The sequence below is a fragment of the Aspergillus steynii genome (genome assembly GCF_002849105.1).
Source record: "Aspergillus steynii IBT 23096 chromosome Unknown P170scaffold_3, whole genome shotgun sequence".
Taxonomy (NCBI): domain Eukaryota; kingdom Fungi; phylum Ascomycota; class Eurotiomycetes; order Eurotiales; family Aspergillaceae; genus Aspergillus; species Aspergillus steynii.
In genome coordinates this window covers 1,287,575-1,310,734 of record NW_020194400.1, presented here as the reverse complement: position 1 = coordinate 1,310,734, position 23,160 = coordinate 1,287,575, and the positions used below count along the sequence as shown (strand labels likewise).

General features: G+C 53.1%; 9 protein-coding genes across 9 annotated transcripts; 2 read left to right on the top strand and 7 right to left on the bottom strand.

Annotated features, from left to right (window-relative positions):
* Positions 1–148: 148 nt before the first annotated feature.
* Positions 149–1,783, bottom strand: P170DRAFT_380921 (putative FAD-binding monooxygenase). Its single transcript, XM_024845547.1, has 2 exons — positions 669–1,783; positions 149–593 (listed from the first exon to the last, which is right to left on the bottom strand). Exons 1-2 carry the CDS (start codon positions 1,684–1,686, stop codon positions 160–162), a joined length of 1,452 nt encoding a protein of 483 aa, XP_024705636.1. The 5' UTR covers positions 1,687–1,783; the 3' UTR covers positions 149–159.
* Positions 1,784–1,863: 80 nt separating this feature from the next.
* Positions 1,864–4,312, bottom strand: P170DRAFT_508533 (uncharacterized protein). Its single transcript, XM_024854585.1, has 2 exons — positions 3,767–4,312; positions 1,864–3,714 (listed from the first exon to the last, which is right to left on the bottom strand). The coding sequence occupies exons 1-2, from the start codon at positions 4,121–4,123 to the stop codon at positions 2,083–2,085; spliced, it is 1,989 nt and encodes a 662-aa protein (XP_024705635.1). The 5' UTR covers positions 4,124–4,312; the 3' UTR covers positions 1,864–2,082.
* A 299-nt stretch (positions 4,313–4,611) lies between these two features.
* Positions 4,612–14,173, bottom strand: P170DRAFT_454886 (RNA polymerase II mediator complex middle subunit MED1). Its single transcript, XM_024851484.1, has 7 exons — positions 12,293–14,173; positions 11,588–12,076; positions 6,175–6,207; positions 5,989–6,081; positions 5,263–5,767; positions 4,792–5,213; positions 4,612–4,743 (listed from the first exon to the last, which is right to left on the bottom strand). The coding sequence occupies exons 1-7, from the start codon at positions 13,922–13,924 to the stop codon at positions 4,726–4,728; spliced, it is 3,192 nt and encodes a 1,063-aa protein (XP_024705634.1). The 5' UTR covers positions 13,925–14,173; the 3' UTR covers positions 4,612–4,725.
* A 159-nt stretch (positions 14,174–14,332) lies between these two features.
* On the top strand, positions 14,333–15,427 carry P170DRAFT_380914 (uncharacterized protein). Its single transcript, XM_024845546.1, has 5 exons — positions 14,333–14,473; positions 14,537–14,937; positions 15,008–15,087; positions 15,156–15,186; positions 15,243–15,427. Exons 1-5 carry the CDS (start codon positions 14,378–14,380, stop codon positions 15,313–15,315), a joined length of 681 nt encoding a protein of 226 aa, XP_024705633.1. The 5' UTR covers positions 14,333–14,377; the 3' UTR covers positions 15,316–15,427.
* On the bottom strand, positions 15,388–16,940 carry P170DRAFT_405296 (SOS response-associated peptidase). Its single transcript, XM_024846577.1, has 3 exons — positions 16,832–16,940; positions 16,303–16,780; positions 15,388–16,210 (listed from the first exon to the last, which is right to left on the bottom strand). Exons 1-3 carry the CDS (start codon positions 16,856–16,858, stop codon positions 15,501–15,503), a joined length of 1,215 nt encoding a protein of 404 aa, XP_024705632.1. The 5' UTR covers positions 16,859–16,940; the 3' UTR covers positions 15,388–15,500.
* Positions 16,941–17,076: 136 nt separating this feature from the next.
* Positions 17,077–18,759, top strand: P170DRAFT_435531 (TPR domain protein). Its single transcript, XM_024848958.1, has one exon. The coding sequence runs from the start codon at positions 17,206–17,208 to the stop codon at positions 18,673–18,675; it is 1,470 nt and encodes a 489-aa protein (XP_024705631.1). The 5' UTR covers positions 17,077–17,205; the 3' UTR covers positions 18,676–18,759.
* A 294-nt stretch (positions 18,760–19,053) lies between these two features.
* On the bottom strand, positions 19,054–19,614 carry P170DRAFT_508528 (uncharacterized protein; the record flags this gene model as incomplete). The annotated part of the gene is made up of 1 exon (XM_024854584.1): positions 19,054–19,614. One exon carries the CDS (start codon positions 19,612–19,614, stop codon positions 19,054–19,056), a length of 561 nt encoding a protein of 186 aa, XP_024705630.1.
* A 283-nt stretch (positions 19,615–19,897) lies between these two features.
* P170DRAFT_454881 (uncharacterized protein) lies at positions 19,898–21,514 on the bottom strand (the record flags this gene model as incomplete). Its single annotated transcript, XM_024851483.1, has 2 exons — positions 19,898–20,934; positions 21,028–21,514. 2 exons carry the CDS (start codon positions 21,512–21,514, stop codon positions 19,898–19,900), a joined length of 1,524 nt encoding a protein of 507 aa, XP_024705629.1.
* An 863-nt stretch (positions 21,515–22,377) lies between these two features.
* Positions 22,378–23,020, bottom strand: P170DRAFT_473889 (uncharacterized protein; the record flags this gene model as incomplete). Its single annotated transcript, XM_024853087.1, has 2 exons — positions 22,378–22,693; positions 22,746–23,020. The coding sequence occupies 2 exons, from the start codon at positions 23,018–23,020 to the stop codon at positions 22,378–22,380; spliced, it is 591 nt and encodes a 196-aa protein (XP_024705628.1).
* Positions 23,021–23,160: the final 140 nt, after the last annotated feature.

Genomic DNA, 23,160 nt, shown 5'->3' with positions numbered 1-23,160 from the left:
ACTGCGGAGATGAGAATATACCAATAGATCAAGTTAGACTATATTAATCCTAGTATTTAATCAGTCCTCTGAGTCCAAACCATCTAATATCACAATTCCGTAGATCCAACCCAACCAATCTAGCCACTAACATAGACATTACAACCCCCCAACCCTGAGTCAATCACTATTATCAACCTCATAATCCGGCAACTTCCACGACTCCTCGCCCTTATCCTCTTTCACCCAACTCCCAAACTCATCCAGCCTCAACCACGAACTCACACCCACCATGACATTCCACACGCCGACCCCGAACCTCGTCCGCGGCAGCCGATCCCACGCACTCGACCCCTCGGACAGATCTTTCTGGATGTAGTCGATGAACGGCCGCAGCTTGCGCTCGTACTCTCGGACGGCAGTCTGAATTGCCTCAGATCCAGATCCAGACCTAGTCTCCGCCTCCGACTCAGCCCTAGAGGAGGACTTGGGAGAACAATACCTCCCGATCTCCCCAGCCAGCACATAAGCGCCGACCACCCCCGCCGTGGTCCCCATGCCTGTCGTCACGGAGGGCGCGTACGCCGCGTCGCCGACGAGAACGATCCTCCCTCCTTTCTCCCTCTGCCTCCCCCCGTCCCTGTCCCCAGAAGTCCCAGACGAAGAAGAGGGAAAAGAGAGGGAGAGACTCGACCACCCCCCTAACCTCACCCACCCGATCCTCTCGCAGTAAAAGTCCTCCGCCTCCTCCAGCGCCCTCATCAACCGAGGCGCCTCCCACCCCGCGTCCTGGAAATGATCCATCATGAGCGCCTTCTCCTGCGCGGGGTGCATGTGTCCGCGTCGCAGATCCGCGAAGGCAGGGCTGTCGCTGCGCGCGAAGAGATACACCTGCACTCTGTCGGGGCGGTGGCGACGCAGGAAGATGGCGCGGCGAGAGGTGGAGAGGTAGACTGTTCCGATGAGTTTGTTGTCTTGGGTGTTCATTTGGTTGGATAGTTGGGAGGGTGGTGATGATGGAGTGGTGTCAGGGGTAGGAAGAGGCCAGGAGGTGGTGAACAGCCCAGCATACACGCCAAGGGGCTTGAATGGATCTCCTCCCTCGCCCTGGTCCAAGTCCTGGCTCCGGGTCTGAGCGAGTAAAAGCTCCCTGACCTTGGAGTTCTGGCCATCGCCTCCGATCACCAGATCGAAGCGTTCCTGCTGTCCGGTTGAGAACTGCACGTCCACGCCGTTTGCGTCTTCCTTCAGCGCTTGGATGCTGGTGGAGAAGCGGTACTCGACTTGTCCCTTCCCTTCCCTTTCCATCTCCCCTCTCCCCATACCAGAGGCAGTAGAAAGAGCAGAATCATACAAAACCCGACATAAATCCCCCCTCATGATCTCCCACTCGGTAGTCAGACTCGTCTTTCCCTTCCCCTTATCCTTTTTGGTATCATCCGCTCTCGAAACAGGAAACCACCCCCTCCGTCTTCCCGACTGATCAACGACTTGGATACCTTCTTCGCGAATGGTCTTTTTCCGCAGCGTCTCTGCCAGCCCCATTCGGTGCAGGACTTCGATGCCGGGGCCGCGCAGGTCGATTTGTAGGCCTGTGGCGCGGAGACAGGGGGCGCGTTCGAGGATAGTGAGTTTGTGGCCTTGATGCGTGAGGAGAGAGGCCAGGGCGTTGGTGGTTATGCCGGCGCCGGAGAGGAGGATTTTCATTTTTTTTTATCTCTTGACTTATCTTTTGGAGGGAGGGAGTTCAGTGGGTGTTGTTATGTGAGGATTGGAGAGAATGAAGGAGGATTGAGTATGGAGTGAGTAGTTGGATTGATTGATTGAGGCTTATAGTACAACAGTAAGGTACTTAGGGTAGTAAGATACCTACTTATACTTATACTCATCATGAGGCTCGGCCGACCACTCGGACTATTCATTCATCTACATCTCCCTACAAACAGACCAATCGTTAGTGCATGATGACGCCGAATGATGCCAAAAGTCCGAATCCTTCGGGCTATTCGGACATTCCCGAATACTCCGATGTCGATATCTCCGAACTCGATCTGCTTCATATCCTTTCCTTTATAGTTTCTTTTTAGGCAACCAAGATCAAGATCAAGGAAAGCCGAATCCCCAGTATCCAAACTCCGACCCTAGATCTAGATCCATATCCAGAACAAAATCAACCCCCAAATCCCATCCCATCCCACCACCAGACCCTACAAAACAACCCTCCTCCTCCGCCATCCCCTTCAGAATCTTATAACTCTCCTCCAAACCCTCCCTCGCCGCTCTCCCAACCCTCTCCCCAATCCCCATCTCCTCCCCAGGCAATTCCCTCTCAAGCAACCCCTCCACCTGCGCCATCACCATCCTCACCCCCACATACCCCTTAACATTCGTATCCCCGTTCACCAGCCTCTCCCTCGCAAAGCTAACCACCCTCCTCGCATCCTCCACCAACGGCTCAACCCTCGCCCGCTGCCTCGCCTGCACAAACGGCGAACTCCCATCCACCCGGTTCACGAGGTCCAGGAAGATGAGCAGTCCCGCGCGCGTGATCAGGTCGCGGAAGAGGCCTCCGCCCGCGATCAGGAGACAGCGGTAGATAGGGTCGTCGAGGAGGGCGAGCAGGTCTTGGGACGCGGAGAGGGCGGTTTGCAGGGAGGAGGTGTATAAGGGATTGTGCGGGGATTGGACGGCGTAGGGGAGGTGCAGACAGAGAAGGAAGCGGGAGAGGAGGTGGATGAGGAATGAGGAGGAGGGTTGCGTGCGGTCTGCTTGGTTGTGAGAGCTGGAGATGGTGACTGTTGCGTCACGGTAGACCTGCGCCAGCTGGGTCCCTAGACGAAGAATCTCCTCGTAGCTTGGCTCTCCGCGCAGACTGTTCATGAGCCGAGTGGCTTCCAGACGAAGAGGTAGAGATCGAGCGAGAAGCACCTGGTAGCTACCTTCATCATCCGGGATCTTCGTATCGTAATCCTCCTCCCTAACCAAGGGAGCCATTCCCGAATCCAACGCCGCCTGCACATTCATCTCCAGGATGGTAAACCACAGCCGTCGTCGCACATCCATCTTTGCCCCAATCCCAGTCCCCATCCCCATCTCCATCCCCAAAGAATCCGGATCCTGATGCAGCCCCATCTGCATGGCCATGCGCATCAACGACCCCGCCGAGATCCAGACGAGGTCTGCGCCAACGCGATTCGTCTGCCTCGCCAGCAGGAGCAGACAATGAATCTGCAGGGCGTCAATAGTAAGCCGATTCTTCTCCAGCGGACCAGACAGCCAGGTCTGGGCTACGTGGATCCAGCGGGGGGCATTAGCCCGAAGGTCTCTGCGCGCAGACTCGTCCGGATACAGCGGGGCGATGGCGCACAGGAGAAGCAGGATCTTGAGCAGGGAGGACGGCGATGCAGATGCGGGATCTGGATTCTGCATGTAGGATTCATATTCGCGGTAGAATTCTCCCCGGTCGAGGATGCGGTAGCATGGTTCGAATGTCGCGAAGTAGAGCGGGATCGAGACCTCGAGGACGGGGCGGGCGGGTACGGATTCGTGCAGTCCAGATGGTAAAGCGTCGCGGCTTGGTCGGGGGCGTTTGATCTCTCGGGCGAGCTGCTTGCAGCGTGTGAAGGGCTCGGAGATCTGGCTGGTTAGGACGCTGGCGCCGGTACTGGCATCGGGGCCGGGATCTCGGGAGTTGATGTGCGGCGAGATGGGCTGGCAGGTTGGGAGGTTTTGGATCTGGACTGGTTGGTACTTCATCTCCATCAAGATGAAAGAGGTGGAAACGTACAAAAGGCATCGTGCTGATCCAATGGCTATGTCCGAAGACCCTGGTCTTGGAACACGCGCCGTGGATCCCGCCAGGGGGCACCGTCCTGCTCATACTGGATCTTGATCCTCCGGTGATCGAGACCGAATCCGCAGAGCCAGCCCAGTGCGCATCATTCTCATCCGCAGGCATCTCTGATCCGGCAGGACCCTGACCCTGTTCCAGACCCTGATCGCTAGATCGATCTCCCACATATCGGCAGCTCGATCGATGAGCCGTACACTGGCCACAGGGAGTCGTGCGATCGCATTTAACCTTTCGGCGACGACACTCGAGACAGGCCAGGGCGGGGCGACGACGCTTTTTGGGTGAGTTCATTGTCCTGTGGTTGACTCTATCGATGATCAGAACAGGTTTGATAGCAGTCAGAAGATATGTACTGCGTAGTGGATCATGATGAGCTGATTAGTCGGACATGGCGAATTAACTCCATCAGTCTTATGTCCGAGCACTCGGTCTAGACTCAATGAATGGTTCGTCGGAACTCAAGTCTCGTCAGTAAGTCTCGTCAAGTCTAGATCGATTATTTGTACCCAAGGTTTGACTGTATTAATGAGTGATTGCTATTGAGACAGCTATTGAGACACTGCTACTGTGAGCTTAAACTATTTTTGGTTCTGGTTGTCCATATCATTCCTTTGACCCATTCCTCTCTGAATGAAAGTCTTCTATGTTTGCCGTAACACATAACACTAACGAAAAATCAAATGCAAGCAGCATGGAAAACAAGGAACGTAGATGGGCAAACCCTGGCATCTGGAGTCAAAGAAAGAAACCCTGAACTGTCATGGTGACAAGGAATGAAAAAACGAAAACAAAAATAAAATTCTATGTTTTCTCCCGCCTGCCAAGGCTGCTTCTCCTCGGTTCTGCTCCCATATGACGCCGGAGGGTATACGAGTTGCTAAGTAACAAAGGATTTAAAGGCCACCGCAGAGCTGCGTTCGTTAGCTGTATTCATGTCGAGTCCTTGCAGGGGAGCTTACAGTCTCAACGATGATACCAGTGATCTGGTAAGGGCAGGCATTGCTGGCAGGGCGACGATCTTCGAAGTAACCCTTGCCATCCTTGGCGACCTGGCGGGGAATACGGATCGAGCCACCACGGTCGGCAACGCCGTAGCTGAACTTGTCGATGTTGCCGGTCTCGTGACGACCGGTCAGACGCTCCTCGTTGCCCTCACCGTAGACGGCAATGTGCTCGACGTGGCGGGCCTCCAGCTTCTTCATGGCGGCCTCGATGACCTTCATACCACCATCGGCACGCGTCGAGGCGGTGGAGACGTTGGTGTGGAGACCAGCTCCGTTCCATTCACCCTTGATGGGCTTGGGCTCGAAGGAAATCCGGACACCGAACTCCTCGGCGACACGGTGGAGGATGAATCGGGACATCCAGAGGTGGTCACCCACTAGTTTTATTAGCTTGTGATTATATGAAAAAGAGGGAAGAAAACTCACTCTCGATTCCGTTGCAAGGGCCGACCTGGAACTCCCATTGCGAGGGCATGACCTCGGCGTTGATACCGGAGATCTTGATTCCAGAGTACATGCAAGCGCGGTAGTGAGCCTCGACGATATCACGGCAGTAGACCTTGCCGGTTCCGACACCGCAGTAGTAAGGGCCCTGGGCACCGGGGAAACCACCCTTGGGCCAGCCGTACGGCCAGCCATCGTTGCCGAGGAGGGTGTATTCTTGTTCCAGACCGAACCAGAACTCTTCCTTGGAGTTGGCCTCCATCAGGCGGTTGGCGTCGTGGCGGTAGTTGAACTTGTTGGGGGTTCCATCCGAGTCCCAGGTCTCGCAGAGGACGAGGATGTTGTCACCCAGGCGGAAGGGATCGGGGAAGATGGCAACGGGGCGCAGGTAGACGTCGGAGTTATCACCGGGGGCCTGACCCGTCGAGGAACCGTCGAAGTTCCATTCGGGGAGCTCATCGACCGACTTGGCGGGCTTGGAGAGAGTCTATTGGATAAGCGATAAGGATTAGCCATTATCCAGAGAGGGGCTAAAGCAATCTATCTGCGGTGATCACGTGGAGCGGGTGGATGCAGGGACAGCAGCCCAGGCACCGTGCGCAAGTGCTTATCGCAGGATTCGATAAGACGATCCGTTGACCCTCCAACCATCCATCCACATCCAGAGTCCTTGACCGCAGATAAGAAGCAGATAAGGAGAGTGCATACCTTGGTCTTGCTGCGGCAGCCGCCGACAGAGTCAATCCAGATGTATTCGGCCTGGACAGCACCCCGCTGATCGAGGGCCATGTACTTCATGAGCTGTTGCCAGCGCACATAACGTTAGTCTGACTGTTTCCTCGAGACCGCAGAGCGGCTGAAGAAAAAGTATAGGTATTAATAAGAAGAACGCACATTCTCCGTGTTGGAGATGGTGGTCGATTCGGCCTGGGATGAGTCATTAGCGACCGTTGTGGCAAATGGCGACTGCAGAGTGCAGAGCGCGAGAGTCAGAACATACCATGATGAATTAGTGTGTAGTTAAAGATGTAGAAAGGTTTTTGTTTTCGAATTCAGCTTGCACCAAGCAGAGCGAATTTCAGTCCGATCAATTCAAAGAACTTCGATGCTGCAGTAAGAACGATGCGGCAAACAATCGCAACGATTGAGATAGTAACGGAGAGAGAGAGAGAGAGAGAAATCAAGAGATTCCGATGAGAGAGAGGAGAGAGGAATATGGAGGAAGAAGAGAGAGTGGAAAAGCGGAATAAAATATGGAGGAATGGAGATGCGAGATACAATGAATCGGTGGGTGGGGGAGATGCTTTAAATTTAAGGAAAGGACAGGACCTGCTTTGAAGCCGCTTTGCTTTTTGGGGGGTGTGGGAGGGGGGCAAATTCGGTGCCGAAAGGGGAATGGGGCAAAAACCCGCTTTGAAAATTACGGTAACGGGCCCCGTTTGCACTTAGTGCGTCCCGCTGCCCTCGCGATTCATTGCTGCCAGACCGAACCCGTCTGGGCCTCTATTTCGGTCGCCGGATCTTCATCCATGTGTCATGGTTTCCCCTTTGCAGTTGCGTTGTTGAGCTGTTGTTTCAGACAGAGAGTAGCTCGAGAGAAAAAAAAAAAAAAAAAAAACGCACCCTGCCGTATGTTCCGGTCTACGCAGTACTGCTAAAGAAAGTAACTGAGGCCAGAAGCGTCCATCACGATGGCGGTGCGGCAAGGCTGCAGTTTCGACCAGGGTCACCGTACGCCACAGGTTTCCACTTGCACGAGCCTTCGCTCTACAGGTCCTACGAAGGAGGATTCTATCAATAGTATCAATAGAATGTATTGCAGTACGCAGGAGAGATAACCGCTCGATCTGGTCTAGAGTCCGCCTAATCTATTGACTCCGTAATCATTGCACTTGCTTCTTAATCACTATACTCCTATAGTTAGTAGGTACTTCGTAAATGAAATCTCGATTATTGAGGCGTAATTACACGCATTCATCCAAAACTCTACCCAATCAGGTAATGCCATAGATTCCCAAAAAGAAAAATGACGCCCCCTTTCTTCCCCCGGGGCAACCCATCAGGCATGCATCCACGTACGCTGGCATTGCATTTGCATGTAATATGCAACGCAAACCATAATGTGATAGGCAAATGCCTCGATTTCTGAACGGATGCCCACCCCATTCTAGACGAGTCGACGCAATGTCCATCCTACCGCGTCTCGAGCCTGAACGGGGGAGCTCAGCTTGCTGGGATTTCCCCGGATAATCGCACCCCACGCCGCGGTGATCTGTCCAGGACTCCGGGCAGAGTTCCCCTATCACGTTGCGATCCACGGGTGCAGGATTCATCCGACCAGGTCAGATACCTGATCGCCGTCGAATGAAGTGGGAGACGTTAAAAAGCAATGCGCAGATGGTCGCACGCCGCCTGGATCCCGGTCAGCCTGGAGATAGCGACACGAATACGTTGCTAACAGGTATTATCAACCGCGACCGGGATCCTGTTGCATATCAGCTGCAGGACCCAGGTAGTTCAAACGTTGAATGCACCTAATCTGATAGATCGGGTTTCTATTGGCAGGCGGGGGGGGGGGGGGGGGGTGGCTTGCAAGCAATCATCTGGATAATATCATCCTTTGGATATCTCAGCTTGGTCTTATCGGCTGGTGATACAATATATATGATATAGCGGATATAACCCCTTCCGGATGATAAGACCATCATGGATAGGAGGCTACCAAAAGTACGCATCCATCGTATCTACTCCTACGGAGTACCCATTCAATCAAATCCAGGTACCTGGCGTACCTGCGACTGATCAAGAACGCATCCAAGAAATCCCTTATCAAGTGCCCCTCAAGAAGACCCCCGCCATGTCGCGTGGGTGGGTCATAGCGCGTCTGCCGATTTTTCTTGGATTTTGACTCATTCAATTAATTCCCGCGTGCACAATCCGCTGGAAAGAAAAGCAAAGGAAAGAAATTGCTCAATCCTCTAGCGTGCATATCCAATAATCCATCCTGATTCTGGCTCTCCATCCGGGAAAATACACCTCGATTCAAGCGCCCTCCGTATTCGAAGCTAAGACAGATCACAAGAAATCCGGAGGCATCGATCCCTCACCCACAAGTCGATATCTTACCACCCGGTATTCCCATTACGCCCAACCCACCCAATCAATACAATACACCCCTGCCTTTTTCTTTTTTGGTTTCTTTTCTCTCGTTTACCTAAGTATCAACCGGATGTGGGGCGATGGCAAAACATTCTCGAAAAGGCGAGAGAGCCGCCGTCCGGAGGCCCCGAGACCGGTCCGGTGTTAGTCAGGGTTATTCTTGGCCTTAGTGACGCCGTTAGCTAAGCAGGCTGCGACCGGAAATTCCACGAACAAGGATTCTCCAGGGTTTGCCTCTGGTCTCTTCCCCATATTCATGACGGACGGAGAAACTACTGGGTGGCAAATCAAGTCGGAGAGGTCGGAGAGGTCAGATTGCCAATGCCAATGCCATGCCACGGCTATCGTGACCACGGTCGTCCCGATCTGCTGCCTGGGTCATCGTCATTTCTCATCGTTCCCCCTCTTTCTCCTCGCCGAGCGTGTCGGGGGCAGGTTGCCGTAGCAAATGAGAGGCGTGGATGCCTCTGGGAGTCGGAGGATTCAGGAATACTCCGGCAATCAGCTCTGACTTTTTACCACTTTGGACGGGCTTGCATCTGGATGTACGCAGTCCATACGCATAGGATGTAGAATATAGTATGTATGCACTGTATGTAGAGCAAACAGAACGATTGGTTCAGCCCTGTGGATGACATGGACATGGGACTAGCGACTGGACTTGATAGATAGTTCGCGGCGTGGTTCAGAATTTTCATTCGGATCTTTTTACAGTAACGATTGTAAGACATTGTGGTTTGAGAATTAAAAATAGCGAGACTAGACAGCCGGGTTTACAAGTAGCCGTACGGTCTGTGTATGTGTATTTGATCGCCCTTATCAGCTGCGCCGCGTATCAAATATAGACGAGGTAATAATAGATCCCCATCGTGGCGCTGCACCGCTCCGTCTAGCCGAAGTCGGGCTAGCGCGTCTTGGATCCCCGGAGGAAGAGGTGCATATCACCTGTCGACGCGTGAACGTGGACATCGAAAGATCCTTTACACTACGGAGTGCGGAAGAGAAGAAAGAAAGAGAAAGAAAGAAAGAAAGGGAGGAAATTACCAGACCCAAAGACTCGACCCAACCCCCAACAGTAACACCAGCGGAGAAAATAAAATAAAAGGATCCAATCCTCGGCAAAAACCACCGCACAGCCAATAACCGCCCATTTAGCATCGAATATCCCTCACCCTCGCGCCCTTTGATAGCACTAACCCTCACCGCCGATCAAAAAAAATAAAATAAAATGAATGCGCGGTTAAAAGGCTGCAAAAAAAGACTGCATGACTGGTAAGCCCTCCACCGACTCAAAGAGCGAAACCTAAAACACAAAAAAACACAAAAAAAATCACTCGCGGTCAACCCAACAAAGGCAATGCCAGCCGGGCAACTGCCAACCAGCGGTCGCCTTCGACTCCGCAGCCTCTCGTCCGATGGGGGGCCTTATCGCGGGCTGCTGATTGGCTGAGGGCCGAGGGATCGTGACAAACGGCGCTGACTGACCTCGGGCCGAATCAGAGGCGGCGAAATATTAAGGGTGGACGGGCATTTGCGAATATGATTCTACAGAGAAGGTATATTCCATGGTTACGACGGAGTACAGTAGGTGCTGAGATTAATGGGGAATATCTCATAAATCGGAGGGATCAGATTCATGCCGTTGTCTGTTTTGGGACGCCGCGGCGGCTGCTTCCATCGAGGTGCAGCTGCTCGTCCTACATACATACTACCTAATATACAGATACTGAGGTAGATTACTATGGCAATATACGAATACTTCCACCTCATGATATCATACTCAAGTTCCTAGACCTAGTCCTATACCAGGTTCTCAGGGGTGGAGAGGAAGTACATCACAGGCCTGCCTACTGCCTAGGTAACTACCCGCCTTGCCGACAGGGCATGATGTAATACCAAGCAAGGTCGGCGTCGAAAGACACAGAACCGCCGAATCGTAGGTAAATTTGCAAACCTCCCTCGATAAATTACGTTCCAATACTCAGGAAAAGATCAGACGTCTCAATTCTGCAATGCACAGCTGCAGCGCGCGCACAACCCTCAATAGTCCGCAGTAGGCAAGTAACTAGGTAGGTATACCTCCGAAGTGAGGCGCCTATACATTAGAAAGTCGGGGACAGTAAAATCGCGCAGTTGATAGTCTCCAATCATGAGAGATTGAAAGCAGACAAAACAGGCAAAGACATCCATCCATACATCCTGGGATGAAGAACTGGCCTGGCTGGTCGAGTTACTCCCTACCTACTCCAACTGACTCCCGGGACGAAAATCGACTGGTCACTCCTGAGGGATATTTCCCAGCCAGTTCACAGCTCACAGCTCACCCCGCCGCGACATTTTCATATTTGGGAGCTGCTGGGCACAAAAACAGGCAGAGCTGGGGAAAGCTCCTTGCGTCCGTCGTGGGTGGGATTGCATGCATGCGTAGCTTTACCTGGGTGGTAAATCCCTCATGCAGTCGGTTTCCTTCCTGCCTGGTCAGGTAGCAATACGGAGCAAAAAAGAAAAATGTTAGTCAAACCCGTCGGTCATCGATTGTCCCCGTCGGTGGTGGATCGGCAACTTTAAATTTACGACGCGGTTTGCGGCGCTTGACATGTCTCTTGCGGTCTGTGCAGGATAGGAGATAAGACTGGGCAGATTGTGCTGTGATTTACGGATGCTTGGTTTCTATCCTGTGCGCTATTGACATGAAAGTTGAAACTCAGGAACAGTTGGTCCAACACTATGTTTATTCTATTTCCCGGGTTCGCCTCTGTGAACGGAACCAGGTCGAGTCCCTCCCGCATGTACTGTACAAAGTTTCAGTGCCAGGAACGACCAATGCAGACCGAGTCTTTGACTTGAGTCAGCGGCAATCCAAGAAATCCAAGTGGGACAGCTGCTGCAGGTACCTACGGCGCCGATAGCTGAAAAGCTTAGCCCACCGCTCCGAACGGGATCTCGACATGCACGGCGTCTCAGGTGACGGCTGCAACGCCGTGATGAATCAGCGTCTTCAGATAACTACCGATCGATCGGTTTGGTTCGAGGCTCTCTCCACTCGGGCGCAGCTGGAGCCGCGTCGTGCCCAGCCAATCCAGTCCGCCTCTCTGCCTGCCCCCGGCGATCGAGGAAAGGATGATCACCGGCCGTTTCGCTGTCGTACCCATTGGAGAATCCATTCGACCAAAATGCCGATGTCTTGAGACACCTCGAAGACTCGGGCGATTTTGCTTTGCAGCTCGGTTGCCTCGCTCTTGGTGCCGTCTGCGCCTGCAGGGGTGTCGTCGTCCAGTAGCCCCGTCATGTCCACGATTGTGATGCGTCCATTCACGCCAACCTCCAAGCTGACAGAAACCTTGCTCAGGACGGGTCTGCCCATGGGCGACGAAGGTACTCCCGGTCTCGTATCGTCGACTGCGAAAAGAAGCATGATGACCGGCGGCTGTCCGAGCTGGGTCCGCAGCGTCACGTCCACTTTAACTTCATCTTCAGGGGTGAAGGTGTTCTCTACAGAGTCTGCTGACGCCGATGGGTCCTTGCCCTTGGTGTTCACGAGGCCGGCTGTCTTGTCGGATGACCTCAACAGCCAATCCAGCTTGCTCTCATTTGGGTCTTTGTTGCTCAAGACAATCAGTCCCTTCTTGCCGGGGGGCTTGCCTGGTTGCCCTGAGAATTTCAATTCGCTCATCGGGTTGCCTCCGGGGTGATGCGTTTGAGAGTCTTTTCCGTTGTAGTCATCCTTCGCAGGAGCATTGAAAACGTTGCGAATAGTATTCGCCACAAACGCGTACTGCCGCAGAGTCTGGTATCAAATGGCACCCCCACATTAGTTTATTCCCCGTGATCAAATGATGCAGGTCTGACTTACCGGAAGAATTGCCGCAAGTTCACGGGGATGAGAGAAGGGAAGGTCACGTATTGTCCTTCCCCCGGTAGGCTCAAACGGTTGGAAGGTGTAGCTGTGCTGCTTGGTGCACGGCTTGCCTTCCGTGTCAACCGACGGGACCGGCATCGTGCGCTTCTTTCGATTGATCTGGGATGCTTCCTCGCCTAGACCCATGGCGCCGGTTGACGACAACGGTGACCATCCTGGGGCCAATAGCCCGTCATATGTAACCATTTTGAATTCCTGCGGTAGTTGAATATTGAGATGTCTGTAGATTTCCGAGGCCGGGAGGATAGGCAAATCAAGCGGTGGCTCCAATCGAGCAACGAAGCGGCGATGAGGTTGGGAGCCCAGCATGCCAGAATCCAGAGCCATCGCATCAGAGTGATTCTGGGACAGAGTCACCGGCGGATCGTTCCAGTTCACCACCACCGTTCCTGACTCGGAGGCCTCGTTTGACAGCTCGTTCCCGTCGTTGTCAACCACAATCAAGGCTTGGGCGCCTGTCCACTCCTTCGACACTCGTAGGGAGGGATAACCCTCTTCGCACTCGACGATGATATTCCATCGTCCGTTCTGATCTGCTGGTTCTTCATCTAGCGGTTGCGCAGACGGCTGATCGACCATCATCTCATCGGCGGACGTCTTGCGCTTCGCATCCTGAACCTGTGCCTGTGGCACCCAGTAATTCAAGTTCAGGCCAACGCGCCCTTCCTTATGCAGACACGGACGACCAACCAAGCCCCTACAGAGCTGGTCATAAACCCCCGAGAACTCGCCCCGGTTCCCCTCTTCATCCCACACCCGCTTATAGCTCTGGTGCAGACCCTCGATTGCCTCGAAACAATTCACCTCCTGGCTCAATCGATCGTGTCTAGCCAGCCACTGCAGATTCTCGTGGAATGCCGCCAGAGACTTCCACTTCCCCGTCTCTCCATCCTCCGGCGGCTGGATCAGATCCCGCTTGAGAACCGCCGTGGCCTCTTCCCTGCGTTCGCCGTCCGTCGCGTCCGGCGTCGCATACTTCAGGCTCACGTCCTTCACGGTATTCTGGCTCCGGTGGAAGTCAATCTCCAGGTCCACGAAGTTGCCTGCAATGTTCAGGTTGTCGTCCTGCCAGATCGACTCGAAGCCTTCCAGCTCGCCCAGCCGCTCAATGCCCTCGCGGCACACTCCTCGACCCGCTACCCGCGCCCGCAGAAGCTGCACCACCTCGTCGAGATGTCTCCGTCGCTCTTCGTCACTGTCTCGCGCGGCGAGCTTGAGCCCCTGCATGCCCAGCGCCTGGATGTCGCTCTCGTTCATACCGGGCGGTACCAGGCCGTCGTGCACGGCGGGCGACGGGCTGATGCCGCTGTAGCCGCCGAGGGCGAGAAGGGCCGACGGGGAGCTGAACGCGACGGGGTCGTCGGCACCGGCGTTCGCCGCGAGAGGCGTGGCATATTGATGGGAGTTCGGCGGGTGGTTACCGTGGGCAGGGCCCGAGATGGACGGAGTGCGCGCTGACGGCGATTTATGGGAGATCGGTCGGGTCATGGGTCCTGAGGGGCGAGGGGACGAGGTGAGATGGGTTGGCGTTGCGCCGGGATTCGGCTTGGACGATGGGGTCGCCATGGCGGTGGTTGCTTTTGGACCAGGTATTCAGAGAATTGAAGTCGGCAAATCAGATCAAATAAATCGGGGTATCGTATGTAGCTAGAAGAAGAATCAATCGCTCAGTAGTAACCTTGGTGGTGTTGCCAATCGCAAGAGTGCGCACTGCGCATAGTTTCGTCGCTGAACTGAAAGACCCAAGCCAAGAAAAAAACGATCCTTAGACAGTGACAAATCCACCAGACAGCACTGATATCATTTCCCCCAAGAAGGCCCAAACTAGAAGAAAGGAAGAGGAAGCAGCAGCAGTTCAGGTCGCAATTCGACCATCGTCGGGACAATGAAACGCGCAGTCACATGAGTTTGTCCTGTTTGCTCGGGCAGCGTCATAGCTTCATCGCCATTCTGCATCTTTCTCCAAATCCTGTACATGAACCATTGAATCTTTATTTGCTAGCTGAGCCTACAGTCAAAATGCTCGCCTTACGCTCTTTCATCCGCCAAACCCCCATCTCACATCGATGGTCCCAGATCCGCTCCGTGTCAACACTAGAAGGCCATCCTCACATAGTCAGTCTTACCTCTCTATCACCATCCTTCCCTCCGAACTCCTCCGAGCTAACAATAATCCAGTATACCTTCCCCTCCAACAACTCCCATATCCTCAGTCTCCTCCCGACGAACCCACCCAACGCCAATCTCTCTATCGGACTTACCTCCAAACTGCCTCCCACGCCTGACTCCTTCCGCGAAAACCCCCGCTTCCTAAGCATCCTGCAAGAGGTCCTCACCGAGCACGGCCACCAGGACCCCGACGCCGTCTCGCAGGCCCAGGTCATGGTGTCCACGGCCGGCGCGAATCTCAGCTCCGGCGGCGTGCTGTTGACGGGGAGCAAGGCGCGGCGCAGACGCGGGGAGACGGCGGACTCGAGTGGCGGGGCGAGTGGGCAGGGGGGTGCAGGGTCCGCGGGGAGGGGAGGATGGATTCATTTGTCGGATGAGAGGAGGCCGCCTGAGTATGGGCGGATTGCGTGGTGAGTTTTCTGTCCCTTATGGTTTGCGGAGTTGGGAGATGGGTTTTGGGTTTCTGACTGATTTGTGCAGGCCTGAGGATATCTTTGGGAGCTTGGAGGTGGATGGAGATGGGAACTTTGTTGGGGGGAATGGGAATTATCAGTCCAGTGGTAGGTTCTGTCTGGTTCTTGTGAAGTGATGGTTTGGGATTGTGCTAATCACCGACTGTCTGGTCTAGGTACTTACCGTGTTGTGACAAGAGATGGATTGTAAGTGTGCTAGTTTTCTTCGTGTCTTGTGGCGATGCTAACTCACCCTCTTATAGCTTCGGACTAAGTTCTTTCCTACGAGAGAAGCTGGTTCAGAGATTGCGCCAGATTGAGTCTGAGTCGCAATAGGCCCCGGCCTGTCTTCCATCTGTAAAACTATACAATGAATTGTATTATATTGGATTTGTCTGTGCTATGTTCCCTGCCGGGTAGTGTCAAATTAAAATTATCTCATCTCCACAAGCATTACTATACGGGACCAGCCCTCATCCCCAACCATAACAATCTCCCGAGATATGCGAACTAGAAAATGATCATTTACCAAAAAACTTCGTGATCCGCTGCGAGCCATCTGACGCCTTCTTTCCGTCTGCTTTCTTCGGTGTTTTCTGGTTATGAGTGGCACTGCGTGTCTTCCTCCCTGAGTGCATAGTCTGCCCTTGCGACGGCGACGGCGAGAGCTGCCCACGGGCCTTTTGCGGCGACGGAGTATGTGCCTCGAGCTTCGGTTTCTTCTGATGTTCGTCTGTGTCTGCACCCTCACCTAGCCCTGACTCATCATGCTCCCTCTTAACACCCGGTTCTGGTTTTGGAGCATTATCCTCGCTCCATTCATTATCCTTCGTGGATCTCTTCTCGTCCTCATCTTCCTCGACTTTCGGCTCCTGCGTCGGTGCTTGTTTCTCCACAACAGCCGGCTCAGTTTTCTTTTCCTTCGCGTTGGCGAAGAAATTCGCGATGTTGTTCTTATTCTCCTTGCTAGCCACGGGAACTATGAAATTAGGCGAGTTGTTTCCCACTTTGCCGACTTCCTTGGGCACAGCATAGCACTCCAATTCGCCCTCGTAGGGCTTCAACACAGATTGGAGATCCTTCGACCACGTCGTCCGGCTCGGATCCAACCACGTCTTCATAGCCTCGCTGCCTGGCTCTAGGATCACAGGCATCCGTTCATGCAGGAACTTCAAGTAGGGATTCGACGACGTCGTGATGATCGTATACGTAAAGAGCGGCTCTTCAGAGCCTGCACATATCTGTCAGTTCCCATCCCATCACCCATCACCCACTCAACGCGCCCAAGCGCAGAACACAAGAGAAAAGGGAAAGAAGACCAACCCTCAAACGAAACACAATCCCACAACCCAGCAAAGAACATCAACTCGCCATCCTTCCGCTTCACATAATGCGGGATCTTCTCCTTCCCGCCGGGTCCCTTTTTTAGCCACTCGTAAAAACCCTGACAAATGACGATGCACCGCTTCTTGCGCTTCATGGACGTCCACATGCCGCGGTCTTCGATCAGCGAGTCATCGCGGCAGTTGATCGTGCGCATCAGGGAGCCGTAGTCGGGCGAGCGCTTGGTCCACGAGGGCACGAGGCCCCATTTCATGCTTTGGAGTTTGTAGCTGGGTTTGTGGACTGGGGCCTCTTGCTCGTTTTCAGGCTGGTGTTCGTCATGGGGACTCTCGGCGCGGTATACGGCGCCGTTGTAGCCGGGAGCGAAGTTGTAGGTCTCGCGGATTGAGTCGTCGGGCGGTGCGTCGTCGACTTGGAGGCCTTGCTCTTGCATCCGATTGCGGATGAACCTCATGCGCTGGACTGGTTAGCTGTGGTTTATCTAGTTGGGTGGTGTCGAGGGACTTACCACGTTTAATGCATATCGTCCGCACATTGGGATTGATTTTCTTGGTGCAAATGCAATGGGATAGTCATAAGGAGATGAAATGCAATTGAACTGAATCACATCATTAGAGATGGGGTGTAGAAGGGAGGAAGGAAGAGAGAGAAAGAGGGATGCGATGCGACGTCATATGAAAGCGGAAGCTTGGACCACCTCCGCCGGCGGAACTTCTTTTCTTTCATCTTCTCCGCCTCATCATCCAGACACTACCTTACCTACACTGTCCTGACCTGGAAATACCCACCACTTTCACCTCTCCCTGAACCCGTGTATCCATCAATCCAACACCGAAACCCGTCCATGCCAACCCTCACTTAATCACCCGCACGCAAGCCAACATGTTCACCGCAACCTCGCGGCGCGCCTGCGCCCTCACCCCGAAGACCCGATTCCTCCAACACAACCAACCCGCCACGCGGCGCACAATATCACACATCCACCCACGAACGCGCCCCAATGGACTCGCCTCTCGCTCCCGCCTCCCCACTCTCCCCCTCGGAGCTAGTCAGCAACAAACCCGCTCCCTCTCGTTCATGCAACGCATGAAACTCGGCTTCCGCGAAGCCTCGAAAGGCATCTGGCGCAAGAACCCGGTACTGCTCCCTCTCGCGCTCTTCTCCACGGCCGGCGCCACCCTCCTGTTCACATACATCGCCTACGTCGAGTACACGAGCGTAGGGCCGCAGTTCCACAAGTTCCCGCCGCCCGTGGTGCGGTCGCTGCGCACGGCGGTGTACTATACCGAGGTGGATCTGAATCCGCCGAAGGCGCTGAAGGCGTACAAGGATGCGTTGCATATTGCGGTGGAGATGGGGATGCATCCGTTCTCGGACGAGGTGTTGGGGATTAAGTTGCAGGTGGCGATGATGTTGGAGAAGGCGGGGTTGGCGAAGCCGGCGGTGGATGTGCTGGAGAGGACGAAGAGGGAGGTGTTGGCGTGGATTGAGGAGGGGAGGAAGAAGGAGGCAGAGGAGGTGAAGATGAAGACGGAGGCGGAGAAGAAGGGGCAGGGGAAGAAGGATGATGCTGCTGCGACGGTGGATGCGACGGTGACGGATCCGGAGATTCTGGAGGAGCAGCGCAGGATTCAGGAGCTGGAGGCGTACGAGCACACGCAGCGCGATAAGGCGCTGAAGAAGGCCGTCGGGATTGAGATGAAGCTAGCGGAGCTGTACTCGAGCGATTACATCCAGGACGATGCCAAGGGGGAGGCGGCGCAGGTGGCTGCGGTGGAGCTGTGCTTGGAGGAGATGAGACGACGACAGAGCCTGGGGATGCCGGTTGGAGGTGGAACGGAGAACAACGACGCCTGGTTGAATCTGACGGAGATCGCTACGGCGCTGTCGGATCTCGCGTCGCGATACACCGAGCAGGAGAAGCATGAGCTCGCCATGCCGCTGTATCTGCGCGCTCTGGACCTCCTCCGCGTCGACGAGGGCAAGCAGCCGACGTGCAAGCAGGTCGTGCTGCTCAACGATGTCGCCAGCGCTATGGCCGGACAGGCGCAGAAGCCTATCCGGGCGGCCGACCCCAGCGCGGCGCGCAATCAGATCATCGACGCGGCGAAGCAGTGGGCTCAGAAGTCTATCGATGTCGCTGCGAGAATCCAGCCCCCTGTCCGTGACCAGGACTGCGATGTGTCCTGCGTAGCGGCCACCTACAACCTCGGGGAACTGGCGGAACTTCAGAACAAGCCCAAGGATGCAGAGAAGTTCTACAAGCAGGCTAAGTCCTTAGCTCAGGGCCTTCAGTTCGAAGAGGGCATCGCAATGGCTGACGGTGCGCTGGAAAGGGTGACAAAAAAGTGAACAAAATTTGTTAGGTATATCTTTACTCAACTCACAGTGTACATGTACAATATAGATATGATAGAATGCAACGAAGTACGCAGCACAACTACATTTTAAATGTAGGGCCCGACTCCAGGTTTATTAAATCAAAGGATTCTAACATGATCACATACTGTACGACAAACGACCACCCGCAACCAATCTAGCCTAGAGCCCAACTATCCGGCTGGTCCACTACAGAGTTGGGTGAAAATGGAACACCGATTGTTGATTTAGATGTAAAACATAAGATTAAGATATAACAGGGTATTATAACTTGTAGCTAAAGAGCCACCTATTTAGTTCTCTTATAATAGAATACCTTCCGGGACCTGCCTGAAAGGTGTGATGTGATGTTCAATCCAAAACACTTGTTTTAAACCAAGGCATATAAACATCTCGCGCCCACGCCGTAAGCTGTCGCATACTAGCAATAGCAGCATAAATATCCAAACAGCTTTGAGTTGTTCCAAACTGTTGGTCTGTCCACAACTTTGTCTTCCCTTTCTCATATGTCGAAAGTACGAGGAGCCACCGATGACCCTGGATAATGACACTCGGTATAACGCCTAGAGACGATAGAACGGTAAGCTCATTCACTTTATAGGCTTCTTCCTCCTCATTCATGTGATGGATGTCTGTATATCTCCCCGCTCGTTGTCTACGTATCTTTTGGCCGACGGCCCATCGAAGAAATGACCACTGGGCAGCGTGCCAGCTACCAATCTGCAGTTGTGCGGTGTCCCAGTGGACGCCGGGCTTCTTAGTCTCGATGCTCAGCAGAAGAGGACGTATGCTTATAGGCTCATAATCGGTATGGTTGACAGTCTGCGTAGGCGCGATGTTGGAAAACTTGGTCATGCTAGCGCTTAATTCGGCATCTCCGTCAACCGAAGCATATACACATATGTCAATCATCTTGATAGGGGGCGAAGCTGGTTTGAATTCTCGATCCCAAAGGACCCCAAAGGACCCCACAAAGCTGATCTGGTGTAAAAGAAACTCATTGCAAGAGAAAAGTATTACTTGGCATTCGCACACTGTTTGGGTGGAAGCTCGGAGGTTTGACAGGCACAACCCAAGCAATTCGGATTTCTGAAAAGAAAGAACTGATTTTACAGGCTGGTTTTCTGGGCGAGGTATTTGATTGGTATCTGTGTAGCAATCAGCTATCCTCTACATAGTGGGCACTTACTGAAGTTCAGCTTTTGAATGCCTCACGCAAAGATACATCATACTGCTTTTTGTCTTTCACTTTTTGCTCAATGAAATCAAACGAGTTGAACGTCCAATAAGGCATAGTGATGACCCAAAACGTCGAGTCGTCATTGTGAGCCTTTGAAAACCTCGGCTGAATATAGTCATAGAAAATCCTGAAGAGCGCTGTAGGACTGTTCAGCGCGAGAGAGCACCAAAATGTCCCTTTTTCCCACCCCTGTTGCAGAATAGGGTGCAGTAACAGCGATGACCTTGTTAAACACTTCGATTCTTCCTCTGCCAACGCCGTCATGAATTCCGCATGAAGACTTTCGTAATCCTCCAGGGTGATTGAGTCGATGGCTTGGTTTGTTAACCAATATGGAGGATGAATCATCTCCACGGGCCGAGAGCAAGCCCATTCTAAATCGATGAAGCATTTGATGTTCCACTCATCGTCAACAAATATGTTGCTTTGATGGATATCGGTGAGGGTCAAAAAGAATGGACCGCGAAGAAAATCTCTGCGAAAGTAGCAAGACCAGATGCTTCTCATTACCATTAATGCTGATGTTTGATAGAAACCATCCTCAAGATGGCACACTGCATTGGGTTGATGACGTAGGCGGCTTTCATGGAGCGAGATAATATCATTAATGTATGAATCAACAGAGATATGAGTGACCTCCCGTGGTATATCAACCGGTATTCGTTCATTTTCCAATTGGGGAATTTGCAGCGTGAGCGGCCTATTATTTAACCTCAGGTATCCTTTATCATCCAAGACAAAAGAACCGATCCTTGGTAATGGGGTGCGTGTTAGAGAAAGTAGAGTACGAGAAAGACCACGAAACAGATTCATCCGTAGCTGAGGGCTGTGACGGCCTTCTTCCCACGATTCAGAAAGCATTTTGCCACGGGATCGCCCAATGTACTCAATTAAAATGTAACCTGTATTCAAAGGGGCGGGCGCCTTGTTACAGATTTGAACAAATCGAGAAGGAACTTCGTAGCCTAGCCACGCCAAAACCCCCCGACGAACTTTTCTATCGAGCGTGAGAGGAGGGGCAGATTGTCAAGAGAAGTGAACTGGATTAATAAGCATGAATTCCAAAGCTATTATAATATGCATACGTACTGTTCGGCCAGTAGCGAGTCCGAATCCATATAGATGTGGAATAGCCACATCTGGGCAATTCGCCTGGAGCCATACGTATGTCCCTGCTTCACAAAAGATCTTCTCATCGGCATTCCCAGGGCAAGGGACCTCCCCAACCCGATATGGCAAGGGAAATCGGATAATCATTTGTATTCCCGGCTTGGGGCCTTGACCATCGGCGTCGACTGGAATGCAAATATTAAAGCTTCCACGCATCCACTGCTCAGGCTCCGCGATGTGACATTTGTCTGGCGAATTTAAGCCAAGGTGTCGAGCAACGATCGATCTGATTGAGTCCCGATTCTGGTATAAATAAGAGAGATAATTTGTCTCCTGATCCCAGTAGCCCAATTCATGAAGAACATTTCTCTCGCACTCTTGCGCAGCAGAGTATGTAATGCTGCCATTAACAAGATGACGAGACTTCAGGGTAACTGATGAGGGATCATTGGCTGCAGCCATTTTAGAATAGTCGGATCTGGGACTATGTGACATGCAATTGCACGCAGCGGAAAAGATCCCACCAGCCTGACAAGGAATCGCCCAGTCCGTCGTCCATCGGGGAAATGTTTCTCCTGCTCTGACGGGCTGCCATAACTGGTTGGTTTAGTTAGTTAGCTCATATTTATCAGGTGATGGCACGTGGGGAACAGTCCATGTCGGGGGCGGTCAGTACTCCGTTATGGTCACTACTCGCAAATATCTATCTCGATTCATTGATAGCGGATGGAATGCTTGAATTGATGAAAGGTCTCGAAGACCGCTGACTAGCTAAAACCCACTGTGGGTCACATGCAGACTAACTAGATCAGGCAAGCGAAGAAGGCCATAGAAATCAGGCAGACAGGCAGCTGACACTGCGAGTGATCTATGGAGGTCAATTGCTTCAGGAAGGGGTCAAATGTGCTGAGTATATTACATTATGTTAGGAGCATAATACAGACTATTTCTATAGCTACCTCAACGTATTCAGCATCGGTAGAGGATAGGCCCGCTATTCTCAACCCTGACATGATTACTTGTATTCTTGAAGACTCGGTCGCTCCTTGCTCCAGAACAAACTTCCACTCCTGTTCGCGCCATTCCACCAGCTCATGTGCCTGATATTCGCCGAATCTTCCGTGGTCCATTGTCGTCTTCGCCGTCGTCCATTTCGTGACGTCTTTTCGTTTCGCAGCTGGTGGCATCATTCACATGCTTGGGGGAATTCGATGGACTGGGTGCCACTAGCTCGTCCCTGAGGCGACCGGCAAAGGTATCATAAGATTTGTAAGGAATCATCTTTCGATGAATTGTAGGCCGCGTTATGGGCATTACGGCAGTCTTTAGATTTCCCAGCGCATCAAGAAGATCAGTGGTGATCGCAGCTTCGCAAGAGCCAGCAGAATAAAAAGGAAGTAAGGGTCTTCAGTCCAGTCCTTTGGGGTTGTACGAGCGAGGAGTCTTTGACACCGGCCAGGCACTCTGCTTGCTCGCGCAAGACCCTCGTAATGGTCTATGCGGTCTCCATTGATGTCGGTATAATGTACGTAGCCTACCAGCGGCGGCGAGCTATTATCAAGTGAGGTTTCACGACGATAGAACGTCATATAGGATGGGCGGTGGATCGGCCGGCCTTGGAAGTAGAAGTGGGACCCGTGGCTGCTCCGCAGAGATGTTAGTAGGGATAATAGATAATGGCCGTGTCTCTTACCGAGGGCGTGCGAATTTCCGCCCCTCGCCTGCCAAAAGCCTGCAGAGAGAACGAAGCTTCACGTCTGGAAACAAACGACGAGCTAGCGCTTCAGCATCGCCAGTACCCTTGGAATCCTTCGGCGTGGACTCTGAGTAAGCGGACGTCTGAAGATGACCGAAGTGGCATCCCAGCGATTCCAGATGCTTCAAAGTCCATAGTAGAGGGTGATCTAGAAGCTCGCGCCGACCGCGGACAAAGTCCAGGAGCGGCTTCGGCGTACAAGCCTGTGTCATCATCGGGATGGCAACATCGGTGGCGGCGTTGTTGATTTTGATGGCTGGAAGATGAATGCTAATGACGCTTAATAATGGAGCTCTCTACCGTAATGGGAAACGAACACCCCTGCAGCAGGCAGTGGGTGTTTGGCCTTAGG